This window comes from Idiotropiscis lumnitzeri, chromosome 8, assembly GCF_059441095.1.
Source record: "Idiotropiscis lumnitzeri isolate Australia: NSW breed Sydney's pygmy pipehorse chromosome 8, RoL_Ilum_1.0, whole genome shotgun sequence".
NCBI classification, from domain to species: Eukaryota; Metazoa; Chordata; class Actinopteri; order Syngnathiformes; family Syngnathidae; genus Idiotropiscis; species Idiotropiscis lumnitzeri.
The window spans coordinates 18,766,986-18,787,736 of NC_142398.1; the positions used below are offsets into that span (position 1 = coordinate 18,766,986).

Here is a 20,751-nt window from a genome sequence, read left to right on the forward strand (position 1 = left end):
AATAAATAAAGAAATAAATAACACAGAAAATCGTCACCTTATAGTTTGCGCGAGAGCAGTTTTGGTCTCATTACTTTGCTGCGGCTCATTCTGAAGAGTGTGAAGACGAGGAGGTAAAGAGGGTAGGCAATCAGACATGTCACCACGCCTGCTGCTACGGTCTCGCCGTTTAGTGACGATAACTGCGCCACGGCCTGCGGGCTGCAACAGAAAAGGATGACAGAATAGGAACGAGACGACATTTTGCTCTTTGTTACCTACAGAGAGTAACCACAACCACAGGACAAAAACAACCAGCCGTCGAAAAATGTGCACACACCTGAGTCTCTTGTCCACCACAACGCTGTACCACAGTGTGTTGAAGGCCGAAAATAGCTGCAGCAACAAAGCACAGCATGTGGCTCTCTGCAAGCGAGTGAAGGGGCTGCGAGGGGGCTTCTCCCACAGCGACAGCCACAGGTGACTCTCACACAGCGCCCTCTGCAGTTCACTCCGCAGGAGGCGGGGAAACCGGTGAAGGGATCCCTCGTCTGAAGAAACCAAATATCGAGTCAGGAATCACCAATGGGGAGCGGTCAGGGCCAGCAAAGGCCTTCTCTGCTGGCCTAAATATTTTCAGGAGCACTGTCATAGATTCACAAGCTAAATTCTAATATTTCTCCCATGAAATTGTTTTAATTTATTCCTCACAGTTGAACAACTCTCTTTACTTTGTAGGATTACTCTTTGCTGCACTGCTTCCACTAGCGTATGCACGACCGGGCAATTCATTGAAATGTATAAACAGCAGAATCAAGGAAAATGGATGAATGTGCAGAACTTGATCACGTGATCACGTACAGAAAATTAGGCGTGGGCAATACATTTTTTTGAAGGGGGGCATGATCGAAAAATCAAACTTTGGAATTATCATTTTAGAATAAACAATAATAAATGATAAAAATTACCCAAGAATTGAAATTTTACCAAGACCTTACTCAATAAATATGCTATTCCGCTTGTTATTTCGGTAGTTTAGTGGTGCCTTAATAACCAGCTCGCCCCCTGGTGGATGGCGGATTACTTTGTGGAAAAAGTTTAATATTGGTAATTATCTGCTTATTTTAACTGTGGCAGCCAAAATCATGATCAATATTAAAATTCAATTTGATAATTACGCAGCCCTAGTTAATTTAGTTTCTTAATTATGAATTTAATGTCTTTTTATAAAGCAGTAAATTGGCTTGGTTTGATAAGTTGACAGAAATTGAGATGAGAGAGCTGAATAGGAAAGAGCATCATTTCTGCTCGACAGGTCGATTTATCACCTTTTTTTTTTGTAATTTATCGTACATTAAAAAAAAAAAAAAACAGCTCTTCAAACCAATAAAATTAAATATAGTAACACTATAGCCAATAATGAAATGAGGCTACATCAAGATCTTGTTCGCAGTTTTAAAACGTCCTCTCTCTACGCGTTGAATGAAATACCAAATGCACAGCATGCCACCGGCAATCATGAATCTGAGTACCTGAGGCCTCCACTTCCATTTCTAGACGACCCTCCGTTTTCTCGTTGTCCACGGACAGCCACTCATCCACCAGGAAAAAGTAACTGCTTCCCGTCTGCAAGTCCTTGACCAGGACATACTGGAGCATCCATGCTGGGGACAAACCTGAGGGAAAGCCAATGATTTAAGACACCCTAACAATTTGTTGCAGCATGCGTCTGGTTTATGACGTTACCCTTATTGTCGTGCCAAATGCGTATTTTCCACACACTGCCCAGGCTGGTGTCTGTCGCAATATGGAAGATGTCGAGGGCGTTGCGTGTAAAGGCTCCCCTGCTGTCGAGATGGCGGTGTCCGCTGCGGCCTTCGCGACCATAAAGACTGATTCCCACATGAGCTGTTGTGCCTGAAATTGGAGACACAAACACAATTATTCAAACTTTTTTTCCTCTTGGTGCAACACTCATATAGATATGAATCTGAGCGTGGAAAGTTCACATCATGTTTAATGTTAGCTGCGCTTGCCCTCAGTCTGTCGACTTTAAAGCATTTTCGCACTGCACTTGGTTTTCTCAGTTTTTACCGCGAGGCAGCGCGATGGTACGACCGCGTCCCGATGCAACCTTGTCCATATTTAGAAGGGCTTGCTGCTCTACTGTTGTTAGTACTCAATCATGACTAGTCATAGACCGATTTCCGGGGTAGACATTTGCCGATTATCAGAATTTTGTTTTTTTTTTTAACTTTCAAGGCCGATAAATTATAAACTGGTTTATTTTGGCTCGCTGCACCACAATTCTCTCTCTTTCTGCTGTGCTGGTGGCCCTGCCTGCAGAAGCAGATTGGCCCTCCCACAGCACCATCTGATTGGTTCTGTGAGCAGCCAATCATCAGTAAGCCGCCTGTTTGCTTTTTCACCTCGAGTCACACGCCCTAAAGGAGGCAACAGGACAGATTTTGCCGAAATTTTAATAAATGTCAGTCTACTACATTTACTGTAGTAAACTTTAAAGGGTTGTTTGTCGTCATTGAACTATAAGACACGCACGTGCACTTTTTGTTCGACTTTTAAAACCAAGTTGTCTATTTTTCCAAGCTCAAAAAAAGCTTTAACACGATGTCAATCACTTAAGTTGTTTACTAAACATGCTTAAAAGCATTTAAACTAAGTTTTGGAGTTTTTAGTTTTCCAAATTTGTACACCACTTTACCCCCTTTTTTTTTTTTTCAAATGAATATCAGCTTCAAATATCGGTTATCAGCCCCCATGACTACTAATAATCGGTATCGTTATCGGCCCTGGAAAAAAAAAAAATGTATGGAACGGTTTACCTGCACCGTGACTCCAGCCAGTTTTGACTTGAACCTCATATTTAAAGAGTCCATCAGTGCCACACAGAGGAACCACACCGGCCCGGCGCAAGTCCAACTGGTCCAACTTGTGCAAGATGGCAGCCGCAACAACATAGCTGAGCAAGCCCAGCACGCACACCAGCAACACCACTAAGCTTGGTGGGCCAGAGCGCGCCTGAAAAGCATCAACAAAGTTACCTTTTGATCTTCCTGGACATCCAGAATATGTTCCTGTAGCGTTAAGTACTGACCGGTACTGTAAAGCTGACTGCATGAGGTGGTACAAAGAGGCCTGCTGCGAAGGCGGTGAGGTGTCTGGTGCGACAAACAGCTCTGCTGGCGTTGGTTTCGGCCAGAGGCACCATGCCGTCTGTTCGCCACTGCTTCTCGCTCTCGCTGAAGTACTGGCACAGTGAGGCAAAGAGCCCCACCTCAAGATGAACGCCGGCAGACGGTGAGGTGGGGATGCAGGGTGCGCTCACGTTGATGAAGTAGTCGAGTGTGGTGTCGTACGTTCTGTGGAGCAGATAGCAGAAATTTAAGCTAATTATAATTTACAACCACGTTGATCGTGCATTTTTAGTGAAGGGATCTTACTCGGGAGATAGGAAGAACGTGTACTTCCTATGATCAAGGCCTCGGCTTCGGGTCATACTGAGTGTGATACGTTTTTTATCGGTGCAGTTGAATTCATTTGGTCGCTCATGGGAATGAAGGTAGGCTTCGATGTACGGCTCGTTGGAGTCTTCATCGCTCGCACTTTTGCCTCCTGCATCTGGGGGGAGGTATGTCACATAGTAATTGAAACCCCAAAATATTAGTTCACGTTGTCATTAAAATATTTATTTATAGGTAAGATTTTTAGATTTTACAGGCATTTTTTTTTTCAAGCAAAAATAATGACTGTATTTTCCGGACTATAAGCCGCTACTTTTTCCCCCGATTTTGAACCATGCGGCTTTTCTGTGGATTTTTCTTTTTACCCGTAGGGCCGCTCTGTAGTTCAGAAAATACGCTAAATAAATCTTGATTTTTTACTCTTCTCTTTTGTTTTAATTAGCATGTTGTTGCCGCTTATAGCCTGGTGCAGCTTGTATATCTTTTTTTTTTTTTTTTACCCTTATATACAGGTGCCCCTTATAGTCCGGAAAGTACGGTACATCCGTACATTTGCGCAATCTACTGTGCGGACTCTCTTTCAATCTCTCGCTTTCTCTCTCTCACTGACACACAGCACATATGTGCCTTCGCCGTCGCAATTCAAATACATAAAAGTGAGCAATGACCTTCCAAAGAGGTGAAGTTGAGCTGAACAAACAGTCCAGCCTGTCGGTTGTTGTTCCCGGTGATTACCCGGACGATGACGGAGTCGCACTGGCTGATGTTCACAGCTCCAGCTGCAGGCACGCCTCCCGCAACTGAGGCATCTGTGCCGAGCTCTCCGCCAGTGCCGTTGTTAATGGCAACAGTGATGGCGAGACTGTCATCCAGACCAGAGATGGGAATCTGCGTGCCATTTTCAGTGCGGAACTCCATGGATGCCACCTCTGTGGAGACGGTGTAGTTGGCCACATAGTTGAAGGGGAAGGGATTAGACTCCAACTGTGGAGGAAAAACAAAGAAGGGGGTTCATGGAGTCTCATGATTACTTTGTGTCTGGATGGTCGGAGGATGTTGGCTGCATGCAACATAACGATCTTTGTCATGTGACGGCAAAGTTGCTTTTGGTTAGCACAGTTACGCAGATACGCTTCAAGACGGGCCTTTCAAGAGAAGAATGATTTATTTCCCCTAGTTGAGTAAACAGCACAAGTGTTCATTTTTCTGAACGCAAAACTGACTATTTTGCCTCCGTTATCAAACTCACTCGACCGCCTGCCCTCAAACATGGGAGCCTTTTGCAGACGGTGTACAAACGTGTCGTCACACGATATGGGTCTGTAGGTCTATAACGTTGGTCTTTGCATTTGTGCAGAGTTCAAATTTACTCTACTTACCTGGAACAGTAACTGCATGACACTGTTCCCCGCAGCTGCTCTGCCAAGGCTGCTGTTGAACGCTCTCGGGATGGAGAACCGCCGGCACTCTAGAGATAGACCAGATGACAAATTGATCGGAACAGCCCTCCTTACAATTTAGAAAAATCCAACGACTCTGAGGAGATGTAAGCAGACATGACTCGCTGGCACACACTGAATATACAGGCCCACCTGGACTGCTGTTGCCATGGTAACAGAGGAGGCTCTGGGGGTCTGCCAGTTTTCCCGTGGCAGCTATCTCCGATCCCCTGAGCACAAGCGGTTCCTCGTTCAGGACGCGGCCGTGCATCAGGATGAGCATGAGGACCGAGGACAGGCTGTAGGCTTTGGCCGCCACTCGCAGTGGGTGTGGCTCCAAGGAGGAAGGGGAGGGGTCAAACTGGATACCGCCGTGGTATGCGCCAGACGAGGTCAACGGAGAGGTAGAGAAGACTGATGTGGAATCCACATAGGCGGGTTGGAAGTATGACGCTGACTGGCTGACTTGATGGATCAGATCACCTAAATATGTGAGAGAAGAGAGTTGGAGACGACGTGGGGAGAATGGAAAAATGAGAGAAGGCTTTGCTCAAATCTGCGTCCAAAATCCAAGACCATCATTTCTTTTTTTTTTTCTATCTACGTGTATTGTGTGATGAGAATATTGCTAAAGAAAAGACCAAATGAGTGAATGGTTACAATTTATGATCTTCATTCTCAAAATGAGTTAAAATTTCATCTGGATCTAGAATTTTTTTATGGATCCGTTGGGAAATTTGGAATAATGAAGCCCAGAAATTACTTGGCAAGTCTTGCATCCATTGAACTTTTTTTTTTTTTTTTTTTTTTACTTACTGAATTATTAAAAAAAAAAAAATCAATTAAATTAAATTAATTAAATGACGGGCGGCACGGTGGCCACCTGGTTAGCGCAAAGGTCATGGGTTCGATTCCGGCTCCGAAGCGGTACAGATAATGGATGTATGGATGTTAATTGACAATATTATAATTAAAAACAACTTCGCAGGACAACGTGAAAAGAATTATGCAATTGAAATCGTGAAGAGTCGAACCAGGCAGAAAACTGTCATTCAGGTCAGAAAAAAAAAAAACATTTCACAGTTTTCATATGTCATATACTGGCCAAAAATAATGTCCTTCAGTTTTGTGTTAAGACATAATCCAAGTCAAGCAATCAAGACATACCCATAATGTTGAGGATGTTGTCGGCTATTTCAGTCGGAGTAACCGTTCCCCGCTTGGTGTCATTTTGCAGAATCTCTAACATGGACTCAAGTTTGTTTAGTGTGCTGTTCTGACACTCCTCGCAGATGAACTCCCGACTCACCGCCTAAAAACACACAGAGGAAACAACAACTACTTCTTGTCTGCTCTTTAAGTTGTTTCCGTCTCGCCCTTGTCAGACAAAACATGATACTCACCGTGCATTGTGCCAGAGCAGCAGAAGTTTGCTGAATGTCATTCACGGTGTTGAGATCCAGTGCAGTCAGCGCTCTGGTAATGTTGCTGCGGACTCTGACTCGGTAAACCCGCTCCGCTAGAGACACCCGAGTTGACTCCCTGCTCTGCTCGTACTGTAACATCATACAATCAGGAATTAGGACAGGTATTGACAGATATCCACGCTGTGGTGGTCGGTCAAACTAAATTCCAATATTTGTTTCAAGATTTTTTTTCAAAATACGAATAATCTTGTTTTCTCATGCAACAGTAAACACAATTTTTTTATGTTTTTGGCTAAATAGTGATTGTGAACTGCTACATTGTAAAAAAAAAAAAAAAAGGGGGGGAGTGATATTTACTTGAAAAAAAAATTTTTTCACTCAGACATTCTAAGTAAATTTGACAAGAAGCGTTTTTGAGTAAATGTCACTAGTTTATTGAATAAAGAAAAACACTCAAGGGTAGTTAGTGTTTCCATTTTCACATCGCTCATTTCATGCACAAGGTTCTGTATGAAATGTGTGCTCAAAATCATAAACTGGGTTCAACCTTAGAGTGACTTTTTACATTTAATGAACTTTTAAAACTCTTCTTGTAAAATGTACTTAGAATTTCCGAGTGAAAAAACTTTCGTAAATATCACTCCCCCATTTTTTTTTTACATTGTGCAGCTAATGAGGACAATCTGGATGATGTTACGCTGAGTTCTGTTTCTGTCTAGTATTGACGATTTCTATAATTGTGACGCGATTGTGGGGGTCAAGATGAATTGAATAGATGCACGCATATGTTCAAGTTTTCACATTTAGGCCTCTCCTACCTCATTGAGAACAGTAATAAGAGCCAAGGACAGCTCCCGGACCCTCTGGGAGTCTCCTTGCTCCAGCAGCTGTTTAAGTCTGCTGTCAGTCAGCTCAGCCAGCCAGTGAGGAAGACTACTGTACGCAGCTGGTGGATCCGGCAGCACCACCTCAATTGACCTGAAACACAAAAGTCATGAATAGTTCGTCCTTCCACATTTGTCATAGTCAAAAGCGATCGAGAAATTGTTTTGTTCTTGCTAGGGGGGGGGGTGTAACAGAAAACATTCGAGAAGCACAGTGTTAAAGTAAGAATAATTCATTTCGAGTCCGCTATTATAAACCAGAGAAATCCCACAAAGTTACGGGGTGAGCATGCAAACTCCTCCCAGGAAGCTCGGAGCTGGAATCGAAGCCTGCACCTGTGGACGGTGAGGCGGACGTGCGGCCACCATTCCACCCACCTAAAAGGACAATCCAGTGCAATTAACCCAATTGAACTTAGTTACTTGTTGAGGGCAGTGATTGATGCTCCCTGAAGGTCCTCCACTGTGATAGACACAGCGACGCGGTGTCGCGCCGAACTGAAGCCTGGAGGAAGGAAGGCCGAATGTTCGGGACTGCTGCCTTTGTAGACACAAAACTCCTCACAGTAGTCTTCCTTGCACCGGGTCACCAACAAACTGTAGAGCAAAGGTGTTTCCGAGACTCCCCGATCGCTGTAACCTGGAAGTAGGAAGGATCCGTGGTTGGGGATGGCGGGTTGCATGATGTCAAGATTATGAACTTAATGCAACAAGTCCACATGCATCTGGTGTGCTCCAATTTGTCCAAATCAAATTCATCCAGGTACCCTTATTGGATCATACCCTTTCTTTTGCTTTCTGCGGTGGGGAGCACTCATGCGGGAACACAATAGGGCGAAACTAAACATGCCCGCAAGGCCGGGAAAATAAAATATGGGATCCAAATGAGGAGTAACGTGACATATTTATTAGTGATGGACCGATTATCGGCTGGGCCCATTATCTGGTCTGATATTTGGCATTTTCACACGCAATACAGGAGGCAAGAGATTTTGCTGAAATTTTAATAAATGTCAGTCTACTACAACTCACAACAAATAGAAAACTATTTGCCGTAGTAAACTTACTAAAAAGAATGTTTGTTTTCATTGAACTAGAAGACAAGCAAGCTGAGCCTGGGAACGTTTAAAATAAGTTGTCTGTTTTCTAAGGTTCAAAAGAAAAGCTTTACCATGTTCTAAATTCTTTTTAAACACGCGCTTAAAGGCATTTAAACTAAGTCAAGTTTTGCTGTTTTTGGTTTTCCAAATTTTTACACCGTTTTACTCCTTTTTTTTTCAACATATCGGCTTCAAATATCGTGTATCGGCCTCCATGACTACTAATAATCGGTATTGGTCCTCAAAAAAAGCATATGGGCCTATGACTAATATCTATGCAAAGCATGTACCTGAGCAGTTGAAGTGTACTCTGTCCAGCAGCGTTTGAATGGTCCAACCTCCACCATCTGCTTCACTATTGTCTCCTCCTGCCTCCCCTCCCGCTCTCAAGTGACACTCTCCGCCAGCGGGAGGCATGTTGTGATGCAACGTGATGGAGGCCGCACCCTCGCCATCTAGCGTGTCATCGGTTACGTGTAGGGTGAAAATGTACGAGTCTCCATGGCGAAGGACACCCTGCCGCAGCACCAAGTTCATGCACTCATTTCCCGTGGTGGTCGAGGACGAGTCCAGGATCAGCGTTTCGTTCTGCAGCGTCACGGCAGTCCATCTCTGGTGAAGACAGCGCAAAAAATGTGCTTGTGTGCTGCAGGATTGAATGTCACACTGGATTTAACCGCATTTCCATTGTTAGAACTTTAAATATATTTACGGACGAGACAATGAGTTGTGAGCTCCGCTAAGCCACATAAGCACATCCAGCTGCTAAACACACTCGAGTACCAAGTGACTCAGCCCGTATTTGGACTTTTCCGATTGTTTTCCACTTTAAGCAAGGATATAACTTATTCTCTCCGGCTTTACTTCTACAATGATCTCAGGCTGACACCCACTCACTAATACCTGCAACAGAAAAGTTGAAATAGCAGTGGAGCAAGGAGATTCAGGAAGAGGAGGAGGAAGACGCTGGAAATAATGACCTCACTGTTGTCTGTGTGTAGCAGTGACCTCATCCCACTGAGTCGTGGGATTGTGATAGTTTGTGCGTTCCAGGGTGGCTAATGTGTTCTTACCCCGCGGTGAACGCCCTGGCAGTTTGTGCAGGTTCCTCGGAGGTAGACATAGGAGTTCGGGCTGACTTCATAGATGGACTGTGCTCTACAGGACACACACTCCAGATATACCATGGGAATGTGACCACTCTGGACGAGCACCTGTCATCGCGCATACACACACACAGACAAACACACACGCGGTTGGGAACGATATTGGAACACAACGAACCAATAAATCAGCTCACAATAATCACTCCGGCCAGGTGCGCTGCCAGGGATTTTTGGGAGTCATGAAAAGAAAAATTATTGGTCCCCACCATGGAAAATTTTGATACCGTTTTGCATAAAATGATGTATTTTATTGATATTTTTGACTATTCCCACATGAAAATATAATGAAATTCATGGAGATTCAATTATTTGTTGCTATATCCCCAAAACCTCTTCCTTCCAGCGAAATAAATAAAATTCCTGCAAACACCACCAACAACAAACTGGTCAATTGCCTTTTATGATTTATTGTAATTTGAACGTTATCATCGAGAGAACAAGAATCAACAGGCTGTTGCTCACGAACTTTCCATCGCGTGAACCACTAAGCCACCTTGCCTATGAAAGAACTGGGTGACATATTGTCCGACCTTGGCTTCTTTCTCCTGCCGAAGCGTCGCTTTCCGTTATTTTGGCTACCGGACTTCAAGATTATCGTGCCGACTCCGCCTCCACTTACAGTCTGAATACGTGAAAAGCTGTTGGTCGGTTTAGGCTCGAGCAGGTGGACTGAACCATTTGGCGTAAATGGAGAGGGGGAGGCGTTGAGAAAGTTTCCTAAAAAACACTTCGTATTGCCACCAATGCAATGTAAAAAAAAGATATACGGGTAATTTTACGTTTATTACTGAGTGTCATATTATTTTTCTCAGAATTATAATTTTGTTAGGGGCCCTTCTGACCCCCTGTCGATCATGGGCCCCTGAAATTCTTCTCCTTTCCCCCCCTTTTCGGAGCCCCTAACTCTGCACTCAGTGTTTCCTGAAATTCTACTCTTGACTAAGTGAAATTAAACAAACTTCAAATATGCTTGACACGTTAAGTCTAGAATACAATAAGCAAGATTAGTAGGATTTAAAAAAAATTTTTTTATGATAAACAAAAGTCAACACCCAAGAATTAGGGCTTTCCCCATAATCTTTGTGATGGCCAGTCTACCTGATTCTAATATTGGGCTTGCATTTAAAAGCACACTCACAGTTTGTGTGGTGGACTCTGGTGTCATTCCATCTTTGCTGATAGACAGTTTGAACGTGTATTCAACATCTGCCTCTAACTCAGACCCAGATATTCCTAGGACAGGACCGCTGGAGCCCAAGCCAAAGTTCAGGCTGGAGCAGTGCTCTGCACCCTGAAGGAAGAAATTAGGGTAAGTATTGACTTTACGTTTCAGAAAAACATAAAAACTACGTACCTGTCATGTTTGTATGCATTAGAAGAACAGATGTATAGCGTGAAGGACTGTGCATGTGTCAGTGTGAGAAAGCTTCAGTTTACTTCTTATGTAAGATCTCATTTTGTGTGCGATGTTTAACGTGAATTAATTAAAAGGGAGTACCAACTGTGACAGGTTGCGTTGATGATTTAACTGTTGAATAAAAATTGAAATGCCTGCCTACTTGGTTACGCAATACATACAGAAACACGCACACACACGCACACACATTCTGGACACACCCATTCTCCTGGGTCTTAAATTGCCGTCCAGCCAAAAAATTTGATGAAGTGTTGAATGTGAAAAACACAAAATGAATTCACACTCACTACAAAAAAAAACACACAAAAGATTGCAGTATGCACGCTGAATTGTAAATCCCTCTTCACTTCATTCGATGCTCTCAACTAGATGACCGGTTGTATAATTTTTCCACAGATGTAAATTAGTAACAAACTACAGCACATCAACTGTGCTATTTGCTCACAATAACTGAGCAAACATCCCTAAAATGATGTATTTTTTGCATTTATAATCTCACCTTTGATGTGCTTTGGCAATCCCAATGGTAGTGGAGGAGTGACTGGCTTTCAGGGTCCATATTGGGATCGTAGGACTGCTCTGCACTGAGTTGGAGGTCCTGGGTCCTCGACCACACTCTGTAGGTGCCACCCTCGATGATGGGCATTAGCCTGTGAGGGAACAGCAGCGGAATACAAATGATACACATTTTCCTCAAATTACGGTTTTGCCATCAGAGTAAAAGTCAGTAAGTCATATTATTGATTGAAAAGCACACACGTTTTCTTGGTGACGATTCGTTTGATTCATTTTCACAAATAAGAAATATTAAATGTTACATCCGGTTAAGTCGGCGTGGTATGTCCATTTGAGCATTTGATTGCAGGCATCCAACATATTCAGTTTCATATTTTTTTTCCCACTTTTGGAAAGCAGCGCCTGATCCTGATTCCCATCTGTGTATCTTCGATTTCATACGCTTTATTTTTTTCCTCCCTTCCATGACGGCTATCCTTTGGCGTACAAAGGTCATCTCTGGGCTTGGGTTCACAGCAATCTGTAGTTGTGGTTTGCTCTGTGGAGCCAACTATTTGTTTTTGTGAAACATATACTGCTGCACTGCATTCAGACGTAATGCGACTGGCCCCTCTCTCTCTCTCTCTCTCTCTCTCTCCCCTTTAAAGGGGTAGCCCACACAAGGAACTGTTTTTTTTTTCTTTCTTTTTTTCCTAACCATTTGAGTCAAGGATATGTGAAGGTTTCCGCAGTTCTGAAATGAATGTGTAAGTAAAACAAATGCTGTATGTTGTCAAGACATTGAAAGCGCTCGGGTTTACAAAGTCTTTTAAACGCTTCAACATAGCCTACTTTAATTTCAGAGTTCGTTCACCAAAACCTGAAATCATATCCTTGCAATTCTTCTCGTGAATGATGTAGTTACATAAGTTTGTATGAATTGTTTTGATAAAATATTGTGTCTTGTATGTACTTTTTATACTTGATCAAAATGCAATGTGACAATACAATGAAATCCCTTTGTTAGTGCGCCTTATTTTTATACGACCCGCACCACTGATGATCATTGAAACAAGTGGTGGTATAAAACACGTTTTCACTGACCTTGCAGCCATGACGCTAAGTTGCAGACAGGCTGCTTTCCTCAATGGCACGCCTTCATATGATAGAGAAAACACCAAAGTGTAGTTCCCTGTAGCCAGCGCCATCTTGGGCAACGACAGTTGTAGCCGCCGCGTATCCACCTCCACCGGGAGGGCGATTTCTGTATTCGGCGATGGCTGGAAGGGATCCGTTAAGACCCCAGAGGGGAGAAGCTGGTCACTATTATCGCAGGATGGTGTTGTGACCACTTGCCACAAGTACTGTGCTCCATATATAATGCAGCCTTTCAGGTCCACTGTGGCCTCGACAAAAGTGGGCTGGGATCTCCAGATGGCGAGACGGGGAGCTTGAATCACTTGTACTTCTGGTTCCTCACACTCCAGGACACTGATGTTCACTTCGACCTGGGCCAACACCCAGCTCACTAGATTACTACAGTTCACCTAGATGAGATATAAAAAAAAAAAAAAATACCTGGTGAGTATAAACCCCAAGCCAACCCCAAATATTCATAAACCCATATAATAATTTCCCTATCCATTTATTAAACATACTTGGACCATGTAGCTTCCTGGGTTCATGTACTCGTGGCCCACCGTTGTGGTGTTGGTGTGAATTGGACTCGAGCCATCATTAAAGTCCCAGAAGCACTCCAGAGGATTAGATCTGGGTGTGACAGAAGCCACCAGAGTGACAGTTTTATTGACCAACGTGTCGTGAGGTGTTGCATAGAGGACTGCGGCCATCAGCAGGTTCTGCACAAGGATGTGCTTGGTGATGTTCTGAGCGTGCAAAGCATTGAAGGCCTTCAGGTAAATGGTCAATAAGCCTGCTTCTTCTGGGATGTAGGCCACCTGGTTTGTGGGATGAGACGGTGAGAAAAAAATTCCAGCTCAAGATGTGATGACAGGGTTGTAATCTATATCATAAATAAAAGTATTACTTCTTTGCCGATGTGTGACGTCTTGTGGAGGTGGTGCAGGTCAAAAGTCCAGAGAAAACTGACAGGTTTACCCGTCATGATGCTGGCGGCAAATAATCTCTTCACACCAACAGGGATTGCTGCACAGCTTCCTTGGATGGAGAGTCCACGTACTGGCTCCATCACCTCCACCTGGAGGTGTCGCCTCTTGAAACTTACCTGGGTTGGCACAAAAGCACTCAATTAAATTAAATACCGTAGTTTCCGGACTACAAGCCGCTACTTTTTTCTTCGATTTTGAATCATGCGGCTAATACAACGGTGCGGCTTTTCTGTGGATTTTTCTTTCACCAGTAGGGGGCGCTCTATAATTCAGAAAATACGCTAAATAAATCTTGATTTTTTTTTTGCTGACCTCTAAATATAAAAAGGAATACATGACAAGCTTTAATATGTGTTTCCCGAAAACCTGTTACAATCTCCAGTCCTTGCACTGGATCAGACAAACAGAATAAAGAATAAAGACAGATTTTTGTCACGGTGCTCTTTTGACTCTTTTGGGGTGAGTTGCTCTTACCTGATTGTGAGCAGTGAGGTTGACCATGTAGGTGTCCACCCGGGTGAATACGTGCACATAGGTTTGGTTGAGCTGCGGGGTAACTGTGGCATCGCCGCTGATGCTGAGGATCAGGTCAACATCTGAGCCAGCGGCCACAGAAATGGTGAACTCCACCCTCTCACCGACCACGGCAATCTTTTTACTTGCCCGCAATTCCAACCCCTGAATCTTGTCCTGAACAAAGAACTCCTTCGAAACCATTTGCTCACTGATATCGTTGGTGGCATTCAGTGTAACAATGGCTGTCTTTGGCTCCTGGAACACCATTGATGTGTTCTGTCCAGTTTCTGTCATTCCGTCAAGCAGCCACGTCCACGTCACATCGGTCCCTTTCGCCACTTCCCCGCGGAGTATGACGGGGACGCCTGTTGCTATGTAACTCTGCTCAGTCACATCGATTGCTGTTAACCCAAGACCAGAGATGACCTCCTGGACGCTGATCCTCTCAGACACGAGCTCGGAACTCACTTCATTGAAGACCTCCACAGTCACCAGATGTAGCCCAGGACTGGGGAACGATTGAATCTTCCACGGCTCTTTCCACTGCAGCGTATTTCCATTGACAAACCAGCGGTATTGCAGATCTGAGCCCTCCAAAGTGGAAACGGACAGATTAGTATGAGCATTGACAGCAACCGGGTTGTTACTGATATGGAGAAACACTCCTCCGGCAGGCTCTAAGAAGTGGACGGTTCTGTTGACGGACAGCTGACCCAGAAGGTTAGCCGCTCGAAGAATGATAACACACGGCCCCGGCGTGGAGAAATTGACCTCCACAGTCTTGCCGCTGATGTTGAATCGTGAGCTAGCGGGATCAAGCTTACTGATGAGGTTCCAAGTAAAAGTCATGTTGGTTCCTTCTTTTAAACCCGCATGAATATGGAGAACACGGTTTGTCGCATAGCAGCAACCGTCCGCTCCTGCGTCGCCTACTCCCATCTCCTCCTCGGGTAAAATGTGGAGCCCCTCCAATTCACGTTGAACAAAGAGGAAGATACTAGCTTGGGCCGTCCCAATGTCATTTTCCGCCGTCACGATGATGTTGAAGGTGCCAACTGAACGGAAAGTGTAGAACATGGTGTGCGTCCCCGGGATAGAGGTGCAGCGGTCGCACAAGATCCAGGAAAATCGGACATCATCTCCCTCCTCGAGGTGCGCCTCAAAGTGGACCGAGGCGTTCAGAGGAACATTTATGAGGCTGGCATTGACAGTTAAGCCACGAATTGGTGAGAGCACAACAACGGGTAAGATACTGTGGTTCCTGCTGACAAAGTTGGCCGCTGTTAGCGTGATGTTGTAGTTTCCAGACAAGTTGTAGGTGTAAGGGACACTTTGCCCCTCAAAGAGGTTCCCGTCTCCAAAGTTCCACGTGTGAGTGATATCAAGAGATGAGACTGGGGTTGTGAAAAAATACGGTTCCCTCAGTACAAGGTCGTTGTACTTTGTGCCGTTATGTAGAATAAGAATGGGCCCAATGGGCATCTGAACCTCGACCTGAGCACTCGAATTACTTGTGGAAATGTTATTGGAGACAGTTACCGTCACGATATAACGGCCTGGATTTTGATATGTTGTCAGGATATTCCCGGAGCCATGAGTCAGCAAAGGTTCTGCAACTGTACCCAAGCTCCACTGATAGCTATAAGTAGACTCTGGCTCGGCTCTGACCCGCAAGCGAATCTCTTCTCCGACAGCATAGTGTGTTTTCTCGATGGTTAGGTTGATGCTGGTTAAGGCTGGCTCGACGCACACCCATTTGAAGAAGTTTGCCTTGGAGGCCTTGTTGATTCCACTGGAGAGATTCAGAGAAAGGAGATAGTTCCCGCGTGTCGTATAGGTGTGCGAGACTTTGGGGTTCCCCAGGTGTGTCTCGTCAGAGCTTCCATCGCCAAAGCTCCACTCGTAAAGGCTCGCTGAAACATTGCCAGACACCCATGTATCAAAGTTGATGGCGATCCTTTCTTGGACGCACCCGGAAGGCTCTATCCTGATAATTTGGAACACATAAACCTGCACGGTGAGGAGTGTCCAGCCCGAGCTCACGGCATTCGCAGCAGTCACGTTCACCGTGTAGTTGCCATCTTTAGCATAGCGGTGTGACACGTGGGTTTCCGACGTCGTGTAACTGCTGCCGTCGCCCATCGAGAACGTCCATGTGATATTATTACCTGCTGCACGGCGTGCTTTCACTATCGTGGGACTGTGAAGTTCCGAAGGAGAGGAGCTTTCAGCTGTTAACTCTTCAATCTCTTCAAATACAAACATCTCAGCACAGGCCCTGGTGTAGCTGATGGTGTTATTGACAGACACACAGGCATTAAAGGCACCGCTCCGCGTGTATGTGTGTGCTACTCGCCGACCTTGAGACTGAGCGGTATCGTCTCCAAAGTTCCATTCGTAGTGAATGCCGTAGGGCGAGGGCAACGGGTGAGCTTCAAAATCCGCTGATTTGCTAGCAAGGAGAAGTCGAGGCTCTGTTTGTATATCGACGCGAGTGAGGATGCTGTAGACGCTCATGTTAATGCTCTGACTTCTGTTCTCGTAGCGATTGGACACTGAGACCAGTGCAGTGTATATTCCTGGAGAGGAAAAAAAAAGAGATCGAACGATAAAATTGACATTTTGATTCTCGAGCAAATTATTTCGATCTGAAAGACGGACGTAAGGATACCTGGCTGGGAGTAGATATATGTGATGTTGTTGCTAAGGAGGACCTGATTGGGGGAGCCTGGGTGAAAAAGGGACGGTGCGTAGGGAGGCTTAAATTCAAACTCCTTATACCCGCCATCACCAAAAGACCATCTGAGACAAGGAAAATGTGAAAAGAAATTAAAAGATTTTACTTGAAAATTAAACAGGTAACTGATGACCGTGTGTCTATGGTGACCATATCCATGAAAGCACACACACACACCCCCACACACACACCCCCACACCCCCAAATGCTGACTGGAAATTGCCTCAGACGAGGCAACGGAGAGTTTGGATGTGGAGGAGTGGAAATCCAATCAGTCTCATTGGAGCTAGACTGGTTAAGAGCAGTGGGAGGCAAAACGAAAGACAAGCCCACAGTGAGGACGGCGGTTATGTGAAGCGGGAGGAAAGTAAATGTGGAAAAAGTGGAAGAAACCAGAGAAACTGTACAGGGAAAAGAGCGGAGTAGAGGGGAAAATTTGAGTCAGCAGCAATCTACTCTAACCACATGGTTATAAATCTAAAGTTGGGAGAGACAGAAGGAAAAAAAAGAGGAAAGCGGAAGGCGAATAGAAGAGGAAGAAAAATGAGAAGTGAAGAAAAGATGTAGATTGTGCATAGAGAGAGAGAGAGAGATCCAGCAAAGCATTTTCTCCCCGTTCATACCGAAAGGTAGCCAACACAGACATGTCCACGAGCACAGAAGCGGTGAGTGTCTGAGTCGAGCCTTGAGGGACGACATCTGGAACACCCCTCACAGTGAGGTTGATCATGGGCTGCAGGTGGTCCACAGTGACATTGAAATGCTCCGTGAGGCTGCTGATATGGTTCATAGCCGTCACCTAGAAGCGATAGCAGCGGCCCAGTTCAAATATGCATCATGGCATCGTGAACCGAAAATGGAAAACGATATCCTCAGAGACAAAATCATGTGCGGACAGAAATCAGAATATTGGATATATCTGCCAGTGTGATTGTAGTGTAAATGATCTACAATGTCATTGGAAGCTGATTTTCATCAATCAAAATGCAGCAATTAATGACACATGAACAAATGTCTAACAAACTATACACCCAGGGAACTTCAGGCAAAGCTTATTTGTACATCAATTCAGCCAAATGCAGAGGGTACATGCAATTTACTGGCCATTGAGAGTATATGGTAGTGATGGGAAAAGGAAGCTTCAAGCTGTTTCATGAACCAGTTGTTGTATTTTTTGACTCCTCTAGATGGCAATGTTGGTTTTAATAAAGGATTTAAAAAATGGCAAGTCAGTGTGCTTTCAGCCCAATGTTGAACAGAGAGCGCCATCTACAGGAGACCAAAAATACTACAACTGGTTCACGAAGCACATTTGAAGCTTCATTTACCCATCACGAGTATATGGCGAGTTTAACGCATGTTTTAGCTACCTGTATCCCTTAAACAGGTAAAGACAACTCACTGTGAGCTTGTAGATGGCAGCATGCTGGTAGATCACATTGAGGACGGTGTTGTAATACGTAAAGTACGGCTTATCATCAACAGTCCATTTGAATGTGGGATTGGAGCCTTCAAGCACTGATGCGGTGTAACTCTAACACACAAAGCAGAAACTCATTAAAAAGGAAAGTGACGGGCAAGAGAAGCAAAGCAATGACCGCACATGACATGAAATACAAAGCAGAAGTAAATAAAAATAAATAAATAAATAACTCACCACAACTGACTCCATCAGCACCCTGTGAACAGGATAGGGCTGGACCACCAGTCCTCTCAGTGGTTCTTCCATGTGAACAATCACAGTCAAGCTGGATTCTGTCATATTATTATAGGCTTGCAGCTCCACGTGAATAAGACCCCCTTTCTCCTCCGCCACTAAGCTTAGATCCAGTACTGCATACTGGCTCGGTTCCGTGACCTCCATCCCTGAACGCGACTTTGGCTTGCACAGTGTGGGGCTGCCTAAAAAATTTGAAGGACAGTTTGGCTGAAAGGTAACACTGCGATGAGTTCCTCGTTGAGATGCCCTTGTGGTGTAACGGGACTGGACATGCAGTAACACGCGAGTGTTGTTGGACTGCAGATAGAGGCTGCCATTCCAGAGAGGCGGGTGTAATATGGTTAAGCCCAACGGAGGAACCACATGCAATGGGCATGATGCTGAGGTTGGATACGAAGGTTCAGCAGAGGTCACCTGGAATAAAGTTAACTAAGTCAGCAGTTGTGTCACGTATTGCAAAAGGCACTTATACCAATTGAATCTTCATATTTTCAGTTTTATCTTAAACTGGCATGAGTCAAAGTACAAAGTAGATATTCTGAGTGTGTGGCCCCACCATGTTTGATATGGGTCAAATTCATGCTGGGATCTGGCATACTTTGACGTCTTACCTGCAGGGTGTAGAGTCCAGGCTGGGACAGGCCGGCAGACAGCCGTGCTCCCTGCAGCGAGACCTCGCTGTGTCCCACATAGAGCACTCTGATGGGGCACACCACGTCCTCCAGCCAGTCTCCCTCACCAGCCTCCAGCACTGAGTCCAAGTCAAGATAGGGCCCGTGGTCAACACTGTGGCCGGCTAGACTGTCTGCTGAGTCTCTGCTGGCGTTAATCAAGATCCACTCGGAATGGTTGAGGACTAAGACGGGCTGTCGCCACGGTGAGGTTGGAGAGGACTGGCATCGAAGAAGGGAGGCGGGGCCAGCGTCGTGTTGAAGGCCAATGACGTCACCGGCGGAAACCAAGAGGTCTTCTAACTGTTCTTGCACCTGAGAAAAGCGGTGTGATGTAAAAAGAAAATAGAAATCGGGGCAGTCAGATTTGATCTAATTGTAGTTTCTCAGCCAAGACACCCATTTTGCATAAGAAAAATGTCGTTTTTTTTAAGTTACTCATATACTTCAGGCATGCTGAAATGTTTCTAATGACATTACCTGCACAATTTTTTTGAAAGCTTTATGGAACAGATTGATTCTATTTCTATTATTTTCAACAGCCAATATGAATTCAAAATCACAACAAATCAGAGGTCAAAAAGTGCCCTGAAAGGACCGCGTTCTACATCTGAAGGCTAAAATCGACTCAATGATTCTTTGCAGTGGAATGGCAAACATCTGCAATCCCTTTGCTGTTTATCCAATCTGCCCATAAACAATGTCAAATGAAATCTGAAACTCATTAACTATTTCCACTTGAAAGACAATCAGCAAAAATGCTGACTCTGATTAAATAACATTCTCTCACCAGAACATTTGCAGCTGGTCCTGCAGGCAGTGTGAAGGCCACCTCATCCTGCAGGGTATATCGAGGCCTCCGAGCGCCAGGTGGAAGATTGTGAGAGTGGGTGCAATTCAGACAGGAAGATGGCTGACAAGGACTAGAGAGGTCCAGGCAATGGCGCTGGAATGGACACCACTGTTGTAGTCGGGGGCACGAGGGTGGATCAGCATCCCTCGAGGCATCTGGAACACACATCGCCACGGGTGCGCAAACTGGACCATGGCAACCTACAGCAGAACATCATATAGTTTAGATCACTCATAGTATTTGCCAGAAAACTCACTGGACTTTTTATGAGTTAGGTCAAATACACAACAAGCTGTATCACAAAATCATTCATCGGTTTTGATTGACACCTTCCGAGAGGTTATTCATTTAACAACAAGCTTAGAATTGCTGTATTGCAGTGGCGGGCAGTCAAGGCCTTCAAGGCCTTCTCTGCTGGCCTAACAAAATCAAGAAATCATGATCACATTCTTCACATTAATGTCATATTATATCCTAGTGTTGTATTTTTAGGTGAAAGCTTTTGTCCAATCAGAATTCAGCTCGCTCATGTTGCCAGGCAGGTTTCATAATACCAGTCGCATGCACTATTCGTCTGAGGTTATACTATTAAAACGCATTCTAGACACGCCATAATCATATCTGAAGACACATAATTGCATGCAGAAATTGTATAGAAAATATTGTGCACATTTGCGTAAGATACATGCATGTGCCTTTAAGAGGCGGGGCCTGGAGGGGAGGTATGTGACGTTTA

General features: G+C 44.7%; 1 protein-coding gene across 1 annotated transcript in view; it reads right to left on the minus strand.

The window, feature by feature from the left end:
- The window catches only part of pkd1a (polycystic kidney disease 1a), a 51,203-nt gene that overhangs the window by 12,537 nt on the left and 17,915 nt on the right, over positions 1-20,751 (minus strand). Inside the window, exons 13-40 of the mRNA XM_088303665.1 lie at positions 19,953-20,215; positions 19,103-19,477; positions 18,429-18,905; positions 18,174-18,305; positions 17,395-17,570; positions 16,706-16,836; positions 13,993-16,613; positions 13,437-13,634; positions 13,048-13,347; positions 12,494-12,936; positions 11,394-11,544; positions 10,616-10,768; positions 9,385-9,525; positions 8,602-8,923; positions 7,635-7,851; positions 7,146-7,305; positions 6,304-6,456; positions 6,068-6,212; positions 5,054-5,383; positions 4,841-4,929; positions 4,130-4,445; positions 3,441-3,618; positions 3,095-3,359; positions 2,823-3,018; positions 1,726-1,896; positions 1,512-1,655; positions 320-530; positions 75-201 (exon numbers count right to left, since the gene is read on the minus strand). Coding sequence (XP_088159791.1) covers positions 75-201; positions 320-530; positions 1,512-1,655; positions 1,726-1,896; positions 2,823-3,018; positions 3,095-3,359; positions 3,441-3,618; positions 4,130-4,445; positions 4,841-4,929; positions 5,054-5,383; positions 6,068-6,212; positions 6,304-6,456; positions 7,146-7,305; positions 7,635-7,851; positions 8,602-8,923; positions 9,385-9,525; positions 10,616-10,768; positions 11,394-11,544; positions 12,494-12,936; positions 13,048-13,347; positions 13,437-13,634; positions 13,993-16,613; positions 16,706-16,836; positions 17,395-17,570; positions 18,174-18,305; positions 18,429-18,905; positions 19,103-19,477; positions 19,953-20,215 — 8,585 coding nt within the window. The remainder of the gene's footprint in view (positions 1-74; positions 202-319; positions 531-1,511; positions 1,656-1,725; positions 1,897-2,822; positions 3,019-3,094; positions 3,360-3,440; positions 3,619-4,129; positions 4,446-4,840; positions 4,930-5,053; positions 5,384-6,067; positions 6,213-6,303; positions 6,457-7,145; positions 7,306-7,634; positions 7,852-8,601; positions 8,924-9,384; positions 9,526-10,615; positions 10,769-11,393; positions 11,545-12,493; positions 12,937-13,047; positions 13,348-13,436; positions 13,635-13,992; positions 16,614-16,705; positions 16,837-17,394; positions 17,571-18,173; positions 18,306-18,428; positions 18,906-19,102; positions 19,478-19,952; positions 20,216-20,751) is intronic.